General features: G+C 40.7%; 1 protein-coding gene across 2 annotated transcripts in view; it reads right to left on the minus strand.

Moving 5' to 3' along the window:
- Positions 1-20,220, minus strand: part of GABRA2 (gamma-aminobutyric acid type A receptor alpha2 subunit) — a 145,595-nt gene that overhangs the window by 39,210 nt on the left and 86,165 nt on the right. For both annotated transcript variants that reach the window (XM_019526601.1, XM_019526602.1), the window contains exons 5-8: positions 12,096-12,316; positions 8,424-8,506; positions 4,378-4,521; positions 3,737-3,889 (exon numbers count right to left, since the gene is read on the minus strand). In XM_019526601.1, the coding sequence (XP_019382146.1) occupies positions 3,737-3,889; positions 4,378-4,521; positions 8,424-8,506; positions 12,096-12,316 (601 nt within the window). The remainder of the gene's footprint in view (positions 1-3,736; positions 3,890-4,377; positions 4,522-8,423; positions 8,507-12,095; positions 12,317-20,220) is intronic.

A 20,220-nucleotide genomic window follows, 5' to 3' on the forward strand; every position in this document is an offset into this window, starting at 1 on the left:
GCAGACAGACTGACCACAGCTGAGGTGGGGTAAGAGGGGAGGAGGGAAAAATAAGCCCCCTCTCTGCCCACTTTGCCTTAACAGGACCATGGCAGCCAATGTCTGTGCTAGGGTCGGTCCCTGCTCTGGCTAGAGAGCAGAGGGGTGGGGGCAGCCCTGTGGCTAGAACAGAGAGCCCCTCTCCCCCACAGCCCAAAGAGCATGCCAGGATGCTGGGAGTGTCTGGTTTATCTTAAACCAGTAAGGGGTCTGGGACAGACATTGCATAAATCAGTTTGAGCCAAATCAGTTAAATCTGATACTACATTCAACCAGGTTTATCTCAAACTGGTTTTGGCCATTTTGAAAATGGTTTATGTGCACTGAATGTCTGTTCTGTTACAGGTTTAAACCAGTTTCTGATCACTTAAACCAGTTTGTGTGTAATGTCTGTCTGTGTGGCACATGGAAGATCAGTCAGGGAGCAAAGAACACAGCAGCAGATAAGGCAAGGAACAGATAGCAGAGCAACACATAGGAAAAGGAACAGAAAGCAAAGCAGCAGATAGGACAGGGGAAGGGGATCAGGGTGGCACTCAGGGAGGGCGCATGGCTTACCTTGTGGCACACAGGCCAAAAGGTTTGGCTCCCCCACTGCTCTGAGAGCTGATGAGGCCCAGTGGGGTCTAGGCAGTAGGGGTGTGCAAAACAGGCCGTATTCGATTTGGATTTGGCCAGCACTGGGGACAGTGATTCGATTCATTGCTTTGGATCACTGTCCCGATTCGATTCGGCCAAATATGAATCTGAAGATTCGATGCTGATTCTGAGAATCAGTGATTTGGGCAGAGACACAGCTTTAAATGTTTTTTCTACATACCTCAAGGTACCGGGCATAGCTTGTGAACACTGCAATGGTGGGGTGGCTGAAGCATCCCACAGGAGCGGGGTGGGGGACACATGCTTGATGGTGAACCCAGAAGTGGACCAAAGTACTTCTGGTCCACTTCTGGGTTCACCATCAAGCATGTGTCCCCCACCCCGCTCCTGTGGGATGCTTCAGCCACCCCACCATTGCAGTGTTCACAAGCTATGCCCGGTACCTTGAGGTATGTAGAAAAAACATTTAAAGCTTTGTCTACGTCTGAATCATTGAATCATTCCGAATCTCTCTGAATCGATTAAGAGGGTTCTGATTAGATTCAGCGAGATTAAAGGATCTCCTGATTAGATTTGGATTTGGAGATTTGGCTGCCGAATCAGGCCAAATCTCCGCCAAATTGAATCAGCAACCAAAGCTTTGCACAACCCTACTAGCCAGTCCTGAAAACCTGTCTGCAAGAGCCTGAATGGCTAACCAGTGGGCTACAGCACTTTACAGAATTTCTGCAGCACTGAATGCTGCAGCCATGCACTACCACACATCTTCTAATTGGTCCCCACCTTTGCAATGCTCTTTATACTAGGACTGCCTAAGTGTCTTTGGAGGACAGGCTTACAATTCTGTTCCACAATGACTGAATTAGGGAATGCTTCCACAGGCAGTGCACAGATTTTTGGGCTCTTTCTATATTTCAACAATCAACTTCTTTGTGGCTGATCTACTATTTTTTTTAACCAGAGATAAACTGGTTTAATGTTCAGCACGTTAAGATTTGTTGCACATAAAATATATAACAAAATATAATGTCTGCTGGAGGCCTTATAGACGTATTGATGAATATAAACTTCTGTACCACGGTCAATGTATTAGAAAAATAATCAGCACCATCAACTACAGTCCTGACCTTATCGGGAATAGATCAAGATATTAAAGATTTAATATTTCAGGGCATAATTTTGATATATTCACTCTGACATTCTCACCCAGTTCTACTGTACATGCATCAACACAAGTCATTTCTACTGACTTGCAATTTTCAAATCTGGAAAATGTTTATGCTCTGTTATCCCACTCACATACATGAAATGTTTTAAAATGTTATCACATGTTAAAAATTAAGCAAGAATATAATACTTGCACAAAATAATTTTGTTGACACTAAATGCATAATGGAAGAACCTTACCAAATGAAATAAGTTACAATGCTGAACTGAACAAATTGCTATACCTCAAGTAACTCAGTTTGGAGGAACAATCAAATACTTCTCAAATACATCTGCTAGAAATAACATATTCAAGACTTATTTAATTATCAATGTTAAAACTTTCTGCACGAGATATTCAGAAGTAAAACAAAAATACCATAACATTTGATCACAATTCACTAGAGGCAGTTTAGGTCAGCAACATTTAATTCATGTCATAGATGAAAGGGATTAAAGAGCCCAATTTTGCAAACCTCCTCATTATCCCAAGTCCTTAATTTTAGCTTGTGATGTGAGAGTACGTTATGTAAGGATAGGAAAGAAGAAGAGAAGCAACTCCTCTCAAACATGAAATCATCTTTTTGAGTAATTTGGAGTTATTTTCTTTCACAGTGAAGTGTACTCAAATATTTAATGTTGTACCAGCGTCTGTGAGATTTCATGAAGTTAACTGAAAGAAAATCCTCACTGAAGATTACTAGACAACTTTAAACTTTGAAAAACAGCATGAGTAGAGATAGTTCTTGTTGCACATTAAGCTACTGAACAGGGGTCATGAAAGGAACTCACAAAACAGAGTCTGAATACTTAACAGAATCCAATACTATTCCCTTCTTTATATTTAAATAACCATTATGTTTATAAGCATAATAAGCATAATTTTAATGTCTTATCTAGATAGATATGAAATTAAAAGCTTTCAATTTTTTCTGCATTTAAATGATCTTCCTTGTAGTATATTCTTTGTCAAATACATGCATGGCATTCTTATATTTTACAATAAATAAATAGCATGTATTAATATGATAAAGTTCAAAGTGTATATAAGAAACACAAAGAGCACCTGCCTCAAAGAGTTTAAAAATGTTAAAACAAGCAAAAGGCAAGAGGAAAGAATACAATAAACCACCAAAATTATTTTAGTGAATACCAGCAAATGTCAAATGTCATAGGTGGATTAGTATCATAACACATAGGTAGCCAAATACAAAGATTAGATAATGATAGGATTAAGCCTGACAGAGGGAAGTAGGGTACAGAAGAAGTACTAATAAATAGGGCCAGACTTAGGTAGACCTTGAAACTGTCAACAGGCTACAGTCACATCTGCTTGCTGACTGCATAAGTATATATGGGGGAAAATCTTGGTCCCATAGAGGGCACTGGTAAAACTCCTGTTGACTAAAATGGGGCTAGGATTTGACCTTATTTTTCCTGATGACAGCCCCTTGTGGAACTTTATAGCATTAACTAGAGCAAGGGTTGGCAACATTTTGGGGCAGAGTGCCATAAACACCCACAACTGCAATTTGTAAGATGTTGGCATGCCGGGCAGATGGCAGAGGAGCTGTGAAGGGCCTGATTCTTATGGTGGCAGCGCAGCCCTGCCCCCTTCCCCACCATCTGCCCTGAGGCTCACATTCCAAGCAAAATGCCTTTGCGTGCCACACTCTGGCACCTGTGCCAGGGGTTGCCAACCCCTGAACTAGAGTTTTGTGGAAGACAAAGTGAATGTTGTGTGCCATTCTTACTCGGTTTTGACTAGATATAACAGCATGTTGTCACTTTCTATAATGAAATTCAGAAAGGACTAAAGCGGCTTCTACTGGAAATATTTTGCTGTAGGAGTTGACTAACAAACAAACTGTGTCTTCCTCAGTATACTTACCAAAGACTGTCCTTGCAGGTACAGACTCTCTGTTTAGCCAAAATGACACTTGGGAAAGAATGACTGTCATGATGCAGGGGAGGTAAGTTTGAATCACAAAATAACCAATTTTTCTCTTCAAGTGAAAATGAGCTGTCATTACTGTATATTCACCTAATATGTGAAACAGAAACAAAAAAATATTAAACAGAACCTTACTATCCATAGGCAATTCACTTTCCTGGCAATAAAAGGCAGCCTGGTCCATTTACTTGAAACAAATGTGCTACAGACATAGTCTGGAGAACTACTTTAGGTAGAAAAGTCATCCTGAATATAAATGAACTTTTGACTTTGGAACTGTATCGTACTCCCAACTGAATTCTAGGAAAGTTTTGAAAACAGTTCAGTGAGAACAAACTGGGGTCAGCATCTAGCTTGAGTTATATGTGTTACAATTACCTCAAAGCACTGTTTAGCATGGGCCTCTATGCTGTCTTGGCAGACGTCAGTACCCACAGAAAGCCCTTCTGAAATTAATGGGGCTGAATGAAAATGCAGGATTCCACCCATATGCATGTAGGATCAGGGGCTACTAATCCATAGGAATAATCCCAAAATTTGTGATTTCCTCTCTCCCAACACCAATGAATGTTACTAACCTGTGCTTGATTTAACTGTCTCCTTTCCAATAGTTTGGCCTAAAAGATCATACTGATTCAGTCTAGAGCCATCTTCTGCCACCTGTACTGAATCAGATGCATTGTAAGTCCAAATGTAGGTCACTTCTGAAGTTGTGTATGCATCTATGAGAAATATTGAAAAAATGTTTTGTCAGTAGTTAAAAAGAAAGTGTGTCCACAATTTGCAACTTCTGAACTTGTCTAAATAAAAGGAACTATCTTCAAAATACCATCATAGTATCCAAAGATTGACAAGACAAAATAATGCTTGGCCATTTAAAATTTGCTTATGAATACTGCAGTTATGAATTTATGCAAGTCTCACACTACATGTGATCATGATTTAAAATGCTCACTGATCAAAATAAATGACATCACTGCTATTAATTTACAAGCAATGTATTACTAAACCATTCTCTAAATTACTAAGTGGTTAGAGAATTTAGGAGAGAACATATTGCTTGAGCCCAAAAATCTGAATTTAAATGGGTGAAAGTAGCAATAATATGTTACATGCAGATTATATTTTAGAGGATTTTTTTTCTGTATGTCTGACATGTTCTTCAAACATTTTTTGATTAGCTGAAGTTCATATATGAATATGGGTAGGTAAGAGTTCTAACACTTTTACAGGGTTCCTTGCCCTGAAGTCCATTGGCCTGTGTTTCTTCCTTAAAGTTCATTCCCTAAATTGGCATCTCTATGGCACAAGGGCATACTGACACTATTGGGCTGCTTTCACAATGCACTCCTGAGGAAAACAAAAGGGAAAAAAAATATCTTGCCAAGGACTTCATTGGAAATCGACATTCTATTAGGAATCTAATAGCTCTGGCAACATAAACTAAAAGGAAAAGCTAAGTAAAATTGTAGTTCAGACAGCATTCATGTATCTTCATGAGGACACAGGAAAAAGCTGAGAATTTTCAGAAAGCTTCCCTAGTCTAATACCCCACTAATCAAATGGAGCATGAAGTAAGAAGCCAGAACACTGATGGAAGAAATCACTTTCAGAGTCTGATGGACTGTGACAGGTAAATTTTAAGTCTGATCCTGTGGCTGTAATGCAGGTGAAGAAAAAAAATGCACTCTCTTCTAAGTGGGAGTCAGTCATTTTCAACTCAAGAAAGCTCCAGAGGCCCTAAAGGAGAGTTGTCATACAAAAGCCATACCCCAAATGACTGAAAATCTAACAAGAAGGTACTCGGTTGAGATTTTTTAATTTCTCTGAAGGACTGCGTGTTGTCATCTTCTTGGAAACAAGCTGCTGGAAAGTCATTGCCTGAGAAATTCACATGGATAATCACACAGATTCACACAGGCAATCTTTACAAATACAGTCTTGATCTAACCTTCTCATTTTGGGTTAGCTGATTAAGAAGGATGAAGAAAGGCAATTTTAGTGGGATAGGGTCATAGAAATGTAGGGCTGAAAGGGATCTCACAAGATCATCTAGTCGAGCTCCCTGCTCAAGGCAGAATTATCCCTGACTAAACACCCCAGCCAAATGTTTGTCCACCCTGCCCTAAAACACTTCCAAGCATAGAGAATCCACAAATTCTCTAAGCAGCCTGTTCCAATGCTTGACCACCCTCATAGTCAGAAAATTCCTCCTAATCCCCAACCTAAATTTCCTCTGATGCACTTTGAGCCTATTGCTCCTAGTTCTGTCCCTTACAGCCACTGAGAAAAGCCCATCTTCATCCTCTCTGTAATCACCCTTCAGGTATTTGAAGACAATTATTAAATCCCCCCTCAGTCTTATCTTCTCCACTCTTTCCTCACAAGTCTTGCCTCTAAGGCCCCTAATATTTTTTGTTGCCCTGCACTGAACTTTTTTCAAACTGTCCACCTTCTTGAAGTGTGGGGCCCAAAACTGAATACAGTCCTTCAAGTGAGATCTCACCAGTGCCAAATACAGTGGAAGAACCACTTTCCTTGATTTGAAAGCAAGTCCTGTTAGTATAACCCAGTATCTTGCTGGTTTTTTTTCAACAAAAGCACACCATAAGATTATATTTAGCTTATGGAGCACTTTAACACCAGGTCCTACTCAGCAATGCTACAGCTTGGGCAGTCATTCCCCAGTTTGTATTTGTGCATGGAGTTATTCCATTCCAAGTGCCGGGCTTTGCAATTTCAATTTAAAATTAAAAATACTGGAGAAATCATAGGTAAAGGATGACAGTTTCTAACCCAGCCTCATAGATATATTGGAGGTATCCCCAGAAGTCATAAACAGTGAAATCTATTCCCGTCTTTCCTCATACACTTCTGGGGAAGAGGATATCAGGAACATGGGCAGAGTGCACTGTGCTCTGAAAATGTCCAGGTGGTGATGAATAGTACTTCTAGTGATCCTGCTGCTAAAATGATATTAAACAGCACCCTGAAAATTCCTACCTCTTCTGAGTCCAGCAGAGTGTGAACTACTTCTCAAGAAAGGCAAGATGTTGGCATTTACATGGAGTTGTTTCTTTGCTATATAGCTCAGTCTGTGTCCACCTCTTTCTTAGCCCTGGGGAAGGGTATTTCATGCCCAAAAGCTTGTCCAACACAACTCCCCACTATCCAGTTGGTCCAGTAAAAGATAACATAAAAAACCTTGGCTTTCATACATCTCCTGGACCAGGGGCACTCAACCTCCAGCTCATGGGCCAAATACAGCCCACGGAGCCATAGGTATCTGGCCCGCGGGGCTCCCTATGGATTGAGAAATTTGGCAGCAGAGGAGCAGTGATAATAAATACAGCCACCCTCCCCAGCTGCTAAATTCCTAAACCCCAAGCTCTGAACAGCAGCTTGGGGCCAGGTCACACCCCCTCACACCCTTGTGGCTTGATGAGACAGTGCCATTCCCCTCCCCCAGGAAAGATGTGGCTGGGCCATGCCCCCTCTCTCACATGGGGCTGGGTCAAGCACCTTCCCTTCATGGGGCTGGGTTAGGAATGGGCCATGGTCCCTTCCCCCCATAAGGCTGGGCCACACCCTCTCTTCTCATGAGGCCCAGTTGCTTCTACGTCATGCATCCTGTCATGGGGCCTGGCCATGCCCAATATCCCCTGTGGGGCTGGGTTGGGCCTAGGATACACACCTTTCCCCCACAGGGCTGAGCCATGCCTCCTCCCCTTCACGGGGCCAGGTTGGAACGGGGATGCCCCCTGCCCCCTTCTGCATGGCCAGATGGGACCTTGTTGCAATCACCCCATGCTGGATCCGGACCATCAGCCAGATCCAACTCGCGGCCAGCCTGGGTACTGCCCATCCAGCCAAAAAGGTTAAGTGGTATTACTGTCCTGGAACATCACAGCTACACAACAACACTCTAACCCTACTATGAGGAAAATAGGCACCCCGCCCCCCCAAATTTTCTGGCTTCTAAAACTGGTAGGCCTGCTTTTGATCTCACTTATAGCAGAAATAATGCCACTAATGATAATGAAACTATGATGGCATCAAACCGGTACTACCAAAATCAAGATCAGGCCTCACCTGTGTAACAGCAAAATGTTCTAGTCAATGAAACTTTCTAATTCAAGATGTTATTTGATGAAGTCTTCACTAATTAACAACAAGAGAAAATAAATACATTCAATTCTAAGCTATGACAATTAGAAGCTTTAGAAACTTCATAGATATATTTTCTAGTATCTGTCTTTGTTTAGAAGGCTTTAATTCACTCTTCACAAATACAACATGTATGTTTGTACCATTCATGTATTGCTTATTTCCCCACATTATTGAAAAATACAGTTATAGCAATGTGAAAACAGAATAATGCAGAAGTGAATTAGATTCACAATAATCTTTGTTAAATGGAGTCTAGGGAATTTTCAAATACATTATGAGAAAGAACACTAAAAGAAGAAAAAAGGAGAAGAAGAAGAAAGAGAAAGAGAAGGAAAAGGGGAAATACATAATCTAGTAAAATGCTAGTATGCCATAAGCCTGAGGAATGCACAGTGATGTTGAACAATATAAGATTCTCACTAGCCACAGGCTGTACTGCTAGCTATGTACTTACAGCTGCCAAATTTCAAAGGGCATGAATGAGCATCCATAGGAAAGTCCTCCAAGTGCATTGGACATTCAGCTTGGACTGTAAGCCTAAAAGGCAAAATACCGCTATATATTTAAGTCAATTACAAGACCAGAAATTCAATTCCACAAAAGTGAACACAGTTCATGCTGATTTAGAAAATGAAATTGCAGTGTTATGTTAAACTAATTAAAATTTAAATCAGCTCTTGCTTCTTTCCTTTTATGTGGTCCTTCAGAAGACACTGACTTATCACATCAAAAACTTAAAACAGCTGACCTCAAAACTATGAAGGAGGACATTTAAATGAAAATATAAATTATATAACTAAGTTGATCAGAACAGTCATTTCTTCAGAGGTACGTGTTGTGCAACTATAAACTTGTCAGAAAAGCATATAAGCACCGCTGATTTGCCTAAGGACTATGCTCCACAAAGGTTTTCAACATTTTTTTGACATCTTAAATGGAAAGTGTGAAAAAATGTCTTGTTTAAAAAAACCCCAAAACAGTGTAGCTCTTTATTATTTAGTTCACATTGTTTCTGCTTTTTTTCTCAGATGTGTGGAAGGGTACTGCAGCAGGACCAGGTCCAAGGTTAGTCATGATGCCTCCTAGTGGCGCAAAGGCTACTAGCTCTGCACCTGCCACACCTTGATGTAATGGTTGACTTTTCAAAGGGAAGCTGCCCAAGAGTCCAAAAATATGGCTTAGTCCTACCTTCACCAGTGGCTCACCTCCTGGACCCCACTAGCCCAAACCCAACCCTTTGCTAGATGGGCCCTCTTGGCCTGTACATGGCTCCATTGCCTTATGGGCTATTCCTCTACAGCCATGCCTATGCTTTGCAGGTTTTACTCAGTACTGTTCAGTCCCTTGTAGAGGATTCAGCCTCCCTTTTCTCTGGCTACAAGTTTTCAGCCCTGACCCGCTGATTCAGATCCAGCCCTCTCAACTTCAGACCTGTTAGTCATCAGTATCTCTGGGCTTCTGGCCCTGGTGTCTCTTGTTCTGGGCCCTTGGCCCCAGAATTGGCTCTTCTTGGCTGCTGGGCCTTAGGCCTCTGGTCTCTGCCCTTCTCAGCTGATCTTACCTGCCCTGGGCTATGGGTCCCTGACCCTAGTTCTTGCCCCTCTTGGGCTATGAGTTCACCCCTCTTGGGGCTATGGATCCTTGACCCTGGTTCTTGCTCCTTATGGGCACTTGTTTCACCCCTCTTGGGCTGCAGGATCCTGACCCTGTTTGTACCTTGCTCAGACACTGGACCCCTGGCCCTTTCTCTGTTACTTTCACTATTTAAGCCCCAACCCTGGCTGGGCCCAAGGCAGTTGTATATCCTCAGGCACAGCTGGGACCTCCACCTTCCCAATAGCCCTAAACCAAAAGTGCCAGTATAAACTATACTATAAAGGTAATCCCTCTGGCTCTAACTAAAACTAAAATCATTCTGCCTATAACACAAAACAATCCCCTCACTGGGTCCCAACATAACCTCAACTCACTGACTGTACTTCTACTCCAGGCCACTTCCCTCCCTGCAAGCCCTCAGAGCCTTATTAGTAGCTCCAAGACAGCTCAGCAGCCAGCGAGGCACTCCCCAACAGATTTCCTGGTCGAGAGCTCCTTCCCTAGTAGCTTGCAGGGCCATACCACCACCCTGCTCCTTATGCACTGTCTTTATGCACCTCCTAAGCCCTGCCCTGTCTGGTTATGAGACCCTGCAGGTCCCCATAGGCATTCCCTTCCTATGTTTTATGACCTACCTGTTTTCTCAGCTATGCTTAGCTCAGTAGCTTGAGTCCCTTGCTTCCAGGCTGCCTGCCTGTCTGCCACCTATCTGTTTGCTGGCAGCTAGCTCATTAAGTTAGCTGACCTCCCAGCTGCCAATCCTTCTAGTCAGCCTACTCTAGACTGCAATTTCTCGACTGGCCACAGGTGTTCCCCTCTTCCTTAATACAGCTCCCTGCTTAGATGCAGGGATTCCTGGCTGCCTGCTCTCTCACAGCTATCTTCTATTCAACTGCAGTATTCTCTCCCCTTAAAGTGTCAGGAGCCTCAGGCTCCCTGTCACAGGTACCTTGTGCCCAAAAGTTTACCCAATCTCTCTCCCAACTATACAGTTAGTCAAATAAAGGTTATCATAAAAAAAAATCCTTGCTTCTTACAGGTTACAGTTACAATACATATTACATTAACAGTACATACGTTATCAGTAAATAATACAAATAATACATTATAATAAGTCCATTCTATCTGGTCCGTAGGGCCCCTAAAAAATTTAGAAAATTAATATTTATCTGCCCTTGGCTGACTGTCATGTGGCCCTCAATGGCTTGCCAAAACTCAGTAAGTGGCCCTCCACCCAAAATAATTGCCTGCTCCTGCAACTAATAATAAATGCAAATAATACATACATATGAATAATACATTAACAGTAAATACATCATACTCAGGGGGAAAAATGACCAAAAATATTTTAGAAACAACTTCTTTTGGATCTTTTGACTAGATAGGTTTTGATGAAGCAAAGAACTTCATGAATGGGCAAATTCTTAATACAGATTATGTCTGGGTACAGCAAGTTATAAAAAGTAAAAATACTACACAGTCATTGCAGACTATAAAATAAACTATAAGCTATATTAAAGCATGTGTCCTATCCATTACAGATTTTTAGTGGTTAAATATAATTTCACTTTCCCCAAAGTTCACAATTAGGAAGGTACACAGAAAAATTAAATCAACTGTACTCCAAGTTGAGATATGCAATTGCAAATCTCAGGGCTATATTTCTTTGAGAGTTGTATGGTATATCAGGCTTCATATACATTGGCAGGGCTTGTGGGGAAGACTACATAGTTCCTGATTGCTTTATAGATAAAAAAGCCTTACCAGAGATGGGAATTAAATTCTCTGTCACAATCAATACATTCCATTAAATACCTCAAAACAAAAACAAAACAAAAAACCCCCAGTTTTCTGGCAGTTTAGATACAATGTTCTAATCAGTTGAGTAACATGAAATATGAAACTGGAAAAAAGACCTCATAGTAAGGCACTTTCTAGCTACAAAATATGTGGGTTTTTTACTATTTTTTAACTACATTGATCATATTCATTTGTTCTAAATGTACATTTACATTTCTCCTGGAAACTCGTCAGACATAGTATGTAAAAATATAACTTTAAAATTCGACATAAAATATTTGCTATTACTTACAATAACAGTTCTACCTACAGTGTGGCTGGGCAGTAGTTTTAGAGTTAATTTCCTCTGAATGAGCTAATTTTTTTTTTTTTTTTTAATAAGGATGACTTTGTATGTGGCCAATAATCTAAATAGTAAAGTGGTGATCAACATACCTGTCAATTACACAAGAACGACTTCTACAACTTTCACTTTGTATAGTAATAAGACTTCATGTGCCAGTTTAATCACTGTATTACCTAGTCATAGGAGGTGGTAAACGGCTAATACCACCTAATGCATATACATGGCTCTTGAGTTGTAGCTCTAAGCACCTTAAAAAGCATTTCAGTATCATTTAGTTCATTATACAGCTAGGAAAAGCCAGGCGCAGGTAAAGGAATGGACTTGTTTGAAGTCACCTGCCAGAGAAATATATATTTGTGAACATAATTATGTGAAAGGTTGTACCTCATGGTGTACAAGAGAGTTCCATCATCCTGGATTCGTAGCAATTTATTAGGCATTGTCATGTTATGAGCTACCGACTTCTTTCCATTATGAAAGAATGTATCTGGGGTCCAGATTTTGCTGGCCATTAAGTTGTTCAGTCGAAGTATGTTCATCGGGCCTTTAAACTTTAATCTTTCATCTTTCCATTTTTGACGGAAAAAGACATCTATAGTGTACTCCTATAATAAAAAGAAAACAACAATTATTTTTGACATTGCACAGTAAAATACTGGTTACATAAAATCTGTTAGCAGAGTATTTGAAGAGGAAGAATGGCCAACCACTATAATTATACTATATTAAAATTAATGAAGAGGAACTTAGGGAAAGTATTTACGGTCTTTACTTTGTGCCCTTGCTAAGAGCACAGAGAGTTAATGCTCCTTAACAGTAATAGATGTGAAGTCTTTGTATAGTAGGTAAACCCTAATAATTAGATGACTTATTTGAAATAGAGTTTTTTTGTGTTGAAAACAGTTTTTATAAACACTTTTACATATTACTGAGAAGAAAAAAATGAAAATAAGTACAGAACACAATAGAGTATATTACTGTAGCAAATGCACCTGTAGGAATAAGACACTATTTCAGTAAAATTGAGAATGACTGAGTTCTGAGCCAAAAACACAAGTTTGTTTTTGAGTTTTTTTTTCAAAGGGAGCAAGATAAATTAATTAATAACAATATAAAAAAAGATTAAGGAAAAAGGAAAAAAAGGGAGAGGAAAAAAGCAGTCCTAATGAAGCTGATGCATAAATTCAGCATTTATTAGTACACATATATAGATACAGAACAATGAGCTACAATTTCACTGATATCTGATGCACAAAACAGAAGATTGCTCAAAGTGTTGTTCGTTTGTCCATTTGTAAGCAAAAGCTTATCCGAGCAACTAATCTTGGGAGGAAAATGTGGCTAGAGGGAAAGCATTTTGAGGAGGGACAGATCAATAGGCTATATCCAGGTACACAATGCCATCCACAACATTCTGTTCATGTCTTTAGGATGTCTGGTTGGTTCTTACTGTTCTAGCCAATAAGGAAAATACTGAATAAATATGGCCAGAATGCATTTAAAAATGTATGTGTAACCTGACTGTATATGGTTTGTAACCATCAGCACTACACTAAAATAGGAATTCTGAGAGCATGATTTGTGTTTAATATAACTTCAGATTGTACAGTTGCAATAGTACTTCTGATTAAGTTGTAGTTTTTTTGTACAACTGGAAAATGTTGTATGTTCTAATAATCTGTTCCATAGTAATTACTTTACAAATAGTATATGTACATTGCCTTATATGCTTGAATGAAAAACGTACGAATTTCTTCTTGAAATCCAACTAATACAAAAAATGAACTTAAAGTAGATTCAGGTACTATTTTTGTTGGTATACATGAGAGATGGCAAAACCTCTGAAACCTTATAGCTACAAACCATGCATCATTTTCTTGAAGAGTGCTGCAGGACACAAAATTCTCAAGATGTGCATATCCCAGAGTCAGTGATCTGCCTACAGTAATCCAGCTGAAATAATTATGTGTCATTAAATTGTTTTCTCTCTCAAAACAAACAGCTGCACAGAAATTGCCTGGAAGCTACATATAACTCATGTGCTACAGCATGAAAGATACTGTTACCATATTTTCTTCTACACCATATGCTCTCAAATGTGACTGTACCTTGTTTTTGGGAAGGAAGAAGGAAGAAAAACATTTTTCCACAGTTATGGCTGCATAGAGAGGAGACAAAGCCTAATCTTCAGCTCACCAACCATCTGTTTTCTGTTTATCCAAAAGCTGAAATCCTAGCCGCTGCTGAAAACTAGATTCCGCTGCTGAAAACTAGATTCCATTGGTGGTTTTATATTTTAAAAAAGGCTAAAAACAATGTGATAGGCTTTCTCGTAGGAGGAGAAAGACCAAGAGTAGTTAAAAGACATTAAAATTGCAAGAAGCAAAGTCAGCTTGATCAGTGGAACTATAAAACCATTAAAAAAGAGATAATCGTTGACACCTAAGGAATGTAGAACAATGAGCCATAAGTCAAATGACTCCCTCAGCAGCCTAAATAGAAAAATCAGACATCAGAGTAGGGTGCTTCTATTCTAGGCATAAAAATGATCTTCCCTGCAGGAGACATTCAATTTTGAGGGGCCAAGGGGAAAAGGTACATGTGGTATACAAATACATATGGCATTTCCATAAATCCTGATGCAAACAGAAAACTTGCACAGGTTTTGATTCTACAAGTAGTTCTACACAGATGGACTTGCATCTACATGGACTTTTAGTACTGCTCAAAGCAAATTCCAGTACCATTTATGCAAATATGAACAAAAGGAACCAAACTGAAGAAACAAACTTCTCCTCCTGGATCTCATTTGTAAAATAAGTTAAATATTTTTTCAGATAGAACTCATGTTTTAATTTAATAGCAGCCCAGTTTGTTACAAATCCTTAGAAGAAATTTAGCAAAAATCTATCATAGTTACTGAATCAATCAGCATGGAGAATATTTTGACAATAGTTTCAGTATCAAAATTAAATTTACTTTTGCATAAATTGACAAACCCAGTGTTTTTCTATAGTTGGTAGAACTTCACTATATATAGAAACCTTACCTAAAAAAAATGAAGAATTAACAAACTCTCACACCAGAACTCACTGAAACTTAAAACTGATAAATAAACACCTCAAAAGCAACACACCCAACCAGAAATCCCAGTTCTTTTAAAATGAATGCTAGTTTTGACATTTCCTTCAATAAGGCAAGGATTTCATTATGATAGACTGCAAAGAAAAGTTAAGGCTTAGGAAGATACTGTGCCATGCACGGAAAAGTGAAAACATTCCTAGGGCTACATCCTTTATTAAAAGAAATCAAGCATTCTAATATAAACATGTATACATGCTGTGCTACATTGAGGCTTTTGAAATGAGGACTTGACAAGGACTCAACTACGCTTAGGCACCAGAAATACAAGCTCTTTGAAGCTTCCTCATGCAGTCCTGCCAATGCAATTCAAACTGGACCTGTAATTCTTAGCCTGTCCCAAATCAATAAATATTACAATTTCAGCAGCCACATCTCAAATCTACTCTTTTCAAAGTGAAAAAAAATGTGCATACTCTAATGTGAAAGAGCCATAAATCTGAATTTTAAAGTATTCCTTTAATTTCCTGAAAAAGAAAAGGAGAAATAGAATACAGAGACATGAACAGGCAAGAGAAATACTGAAGATCTGTAAATTAGCAAGGTCTTTTCTGGCAGGGGAAGGACATGTAATATTCTGAGCCCATCACTCACAGTAACCCTACTCTCCATATAGACATTGAGCAGCCACCTCATTAAGTGGAACTTGAAGGAGAAACTGTCAACTACTTATGGTAATATCCCTCCTTTTACTGCAAATGTTGGGCGCATGGTTTATTAAAATGTGGACAACAAAGAGCCCTAGTATGCTAAAAGTGCATGCAAAACATGGCTTGTGGAGCTCCATAATCCAGTCCTTGATGCTGCTCCTTTGACCCACACACTGTACCAGGCTTGCCTGGGATACACACTGCATGTAGTGCTCGCTGGAGCCAGGTCCTAGGCTGTGGTCACTGTGACACCCACTCAGACATGAGGGCAGGGGGGTCTGTGCCAAATCCAGCCCCACAGGAACAGATACGTTTGACACGCTTCCTTTAAAGTACATATACGAGATACTTAAAGCTGAAAAACCTGGACAACAGTTGTGCTATATTTTCCTTTGCAACATGCATAACACGCATAATTTCCTTTTCCTTGGCCAATGTTTTTATCTAGCAGTGACCCCCTATTTCAGAGTTTGAAGTGCATGCACTTTGTATAAATTTCTATGTTGCAGTCTCTGACTTTACAAAACAACAGAGTCATCCCAAAAATTATGTGACGTGTTTTAAAGTTACACCATTAAAACATCATCTCTTCATGACTGCCCACATGACAGCAAGATGTAGCATTTTCCCAATGTTACTATTATTTACATACCTTCTGCCTTGATAGCAGAGGGAAAGGGATGTATAGATCTCAAATATTTAATGCAATGAAACAGTGAAGCAGGCAGCCTCGTTCTTTTCCATAATCAGTCCCTTGTTACTAGGGAACATGCCCATTCCAGTCAACCAGGCAAGGATTAATTGTCTTGAATGTTTTGCTGCACAAGTACCTCATGGCTAAAGATCTTTTTAGGAAATTCAGGTTGCCTAACAACCTCCTGTGATATACCAAGGGGGCTCAGAAATCTTACAAAATCAGAAAGGATAAAGGACAGGAACTGTGCACTGAAAGACATGAGAGGAATACATGAAATCTGGCTGGCTAGACATATCAAATAACTCAGAGAAAAGAATTGTCCTAAAAGCTTCCTGATGGTTTCTGCGTTTTGCCCTCTTCCAAACTGATAAGCTGTATTAAGTATTCAAGAGAAGAAATGCAAGAGAAAATTGTTCCTTGAACTATACAGAAGAGGGATGAGAGATGGAATTTTCACAGAAGGTTCAGAGCAAGACACCTAAATCCTACTGAATTCAACTGAAACTGAATATTTTATTTCTATAGAAGTTGCTTTGGGAATCTATATGCAAACAGTCTAAATACCCATTTTAAAGCTATCCCATGACTGTCAGTGTAGCATTTCTAAGGGTCTGATTTTACTTTACTTTACACCGTGTTTAGACAATTACATGCTTGTGCAAAATGGAAGTAAAACAGTTAACATCTGAATACCAGTACTTTGCTCAGATTTCACATAAATGGTACAAAAGGGCAAATGTCTACAAAAAGGACAAAATAGGAAAAATCAGAGCTTGATACATTCAGGTAAGGTAATTCGTAGCTAATTCTAACTTCTCTAAGGACAAACATCCTTTTCTCCCATCCATACCAGTAATCCCCGCTGCACAGATTTACTGTGCCTACTATGGAATAGAACAGAGGTTAAGTCATATCTTAGTGAGTGTATGTCATGGCAAACTTTCCCTGCATTTAGTAACAAAAACAACAACAGAAAGACTATTAGTAATATTAGTGGTAGTATTAGTATTATTTGCAATTTTCCTTAGCTCTTATATAACACTTTTCAAGCATGGTTCTCAATTTTTCCTTAAAAAAAAGTCAGTATCAATGGAAAACTCAGACAAAAAAGGGAAGGTATCTTGACAAAGACCATCCTGAAAATCAGTGGCAGAGACAGAAGAGAATGTCGGTCTCTTGAGTCTCAAAAGAGTGATGAAGCCATTGGTTAACCCTATCACTGAGCCAAAGTGTGTTCAATTTATGATCATATGTTCCAAGGATGACTACAGCTGAGGAAAATGGAAAACTTACTATATTCACGTAAATCTAAGTTGAACCTGAATTTAAGACAATCCTCCAATAATTAGATTGTATATATGGAAAATCTGTAAATATGTCATAATTTTCCAATGATAGAATCTAATTATTGGAGGGTTATCTTAAATTTGTCCCCCTCCCATGGCTACAGCAGGGAACATAGTGGCTGGAGTGGTCAGGTGGTCCCCTTCCCCTCTGTCTTCCCTATATCTTCTTCCTGCAGCCTTCCTGTCCCACTGGCACCCCCAACTCCCAGCTCCCAAAAGCTTCTGTCCCTTCCTCCCCTTCCCCACAATCTCTCTGCCCCTTGCACTCACTCCCTGAAGTCTTTGCCTGTTCCCCAGCTCTCCTCTTCTGTCCCCCTACTTACTGTCAGGCTGTGCTCAGGCTCTGTTGCCCCCCACCCCAGAGTACAGCACGTGGAAGCTCAGTCCTTGGCAGGTTATGTAGCACTGTCACACTGCTGACTGGCTGAACAGGCAATACAGCAGTGTCAGCACTGCTGATTGGCTGGGCAGAAGACAGAGTTTCCATGTGCTCCATGCCTGGGAGGCAACCTAGCCTAAGCAAGAACCAAGCTGTGTCTTTACAGCCTGCTGTGGCCCTGACCTGGTCTCAGGGCTAGAATCAAAGCTGCCTACCCCCCATCCCCACTTTGTATGTATATCTAAGATGAGGGGCTTTCCACCATATGTCAACTGGGGGTAAAAACTCATCTTACATTAGAGTAAATATGGTATCTTAGTAAAGTATTTCAATATTTTAATGGCATTTGCCTGATAAATGTTTCCCCCTTTTAAATATAATTAATCACACTGTTTTCATTTCATGCCCCATTTCCAATTTCCCTCTCTCTCTGAGCTTGAGATAAGGAAAAAAAGCAGTACACTAGCACCAGCCACTTCCTACCATCTTCCAGCAACCACTGTATAGACCATAGTGTGAAAAGTACTGTAACAAATCAAAGAGGCAATTCTTCCTCTAAAAAGGTAAAATGCATAGCATGAGGAGGAGGGATGGCCTGCAAAAGTGACATTCCTTGTGTCAAAGAAAACTTATCATCTACATTTGTTACATAAAGGAAAGAAATATTTGATCACCTATGTAAGGATGCAAATATGAAAATACAGCAGTCTCCAAGAAAAAAAAAATTAACATTTGCCAAAAGATACCACATAGCAACATAGTTATTTCCTACTTTAAAAAATGAAAACTTTTTTCTCAGGTATCATGTTAAAAAATAATATCTAATGTATATTTTCTACTGCAGTATAGAAATGCAGATATACTCTCTAGAACATAGGGTGGACTCTATTTTGGCTGGAGGGCCATTTAACAAGTTTTGGTGAGCTGTAGAGGGCTGCAAGTGTAGCTCCACCCCTTGACAGGTGCCCTGCCCCCCAGGTCACCTTTGTGGGAGCAGAAGTCCTGCCCCTAACCTTTAGCATCAGAAACCCCTCCCCTTGCTCCCAGAAGTACTCTTTGAGGGGAGGGGGGAGGATTGCCATCTTGGAACCAGAAAAAAAAAAATTATATACTAAAAATCAAGCATACTATAACATATTTCAATTTTATTTTAAAAAAATACTTTGTCCTGATTTGTGTGCATTTGTATAGTAGTGTGCATAGACGTGATTGCATAATAGCTCAAAATGAAGTCTTACTCTTGTATATTGCAGGTGAGGTGTGAATAGGTGCCGGGGTATGGGTGAGTGGGTATTGGGCTTCTGGGGCTATGGGTGTGTGGAGTTGTGTGTATGTGGTGTATGGGGGAGGGTATGAGTGTGGATGTGTGGGGGGTGTATGTGGAGTGTACGTGTGTGGGGGAAGGGTGTACATGTGTGTGGATGGGTGTGGGGAGTGTATGTGGGGTGCGGGCAAGAGTGTGGGTGTGTGGGGAGTTTGTGAGGGGTGTGGGTAAGTGTGGTGTGTATGGATGGGTATGGGGTTTGGGGAGGCTGTGGGTGTGTATGTGTGGGTTGTGTATGTGGGTGTGGCATTTGTGAGGAAGGTGTGGGGATGTGGGTGGGTATGGGGGACTGTGACTATGTGGCTATCCATGTGGGGAGTGGAAAAGGGTATGGGTGCATGTGTGTATGGGGAGTGCGTGTATGTGGGGTGTAGAGGATGGTGCAAAGGAGGGTGTGGATGGGTGTATGGAGTTTGTGGGGGGTGTAGGTAAGTGGGGGGTGTGGGTGAGTATGGGGTTTGTGGGCAGATGTGGGTGTGTATATGGGGTGTGGGGGAGGGTATGGGTATGTGTGGGTGCATGGGGATTGTGGGGGTGGATTGTGGGGGTATGGGCTGCATGTGGGAGGTGGGGGTGCATGGGGTGTGTTTGCCCCCCTCTACAAATACTTCCCCCTCATACACGCCCTCCAATGTGCACAACCCCTGCCATCAGCAGCAGGTCCTCAGGGTGCTTATGGCCCATGGCAGGTGGAGTCCCTATGCAATGTGCAGTCCTGGCACACCCCAGAACTGCATGTGGCTGGGCCACCAGGTCCATCTTGCAGGGCTCCCCCCAGAGGCACAGGTCAGGTGAAAAACCTTGGAACTGCATGTGAGCTCTGTGGAGCCCTGCACAATGGAGCCAGGCGGACCCAGTGCCCCCACCAGCTAGGGCTCCATGCTCATGTTGCCACACCTTGGGTCCCCATTGGCCCTGGCCTCAGGGCACTGACGCAGGCCCAGTGCTCCCACCCTGCTGCTGCTACCTCCC

The sequence above is a fragment of the Gavialis gangeticus genome, unplaced genomic scaffold (assembly GCF_001723915.1).
Source record: "Gavialis gangeticus isolate Ggan-Ray unplaced genomic scaffold, GavGan_comp1, whole genome shotgun sequence".
In the NCBI taxonomy this organism is placed as follows: domain Eukaryota; kingdom Metazoa; phylum Chordata; order Crocodylia; family Gavialidae; genus Gavialis; species Gavialis gangeticus.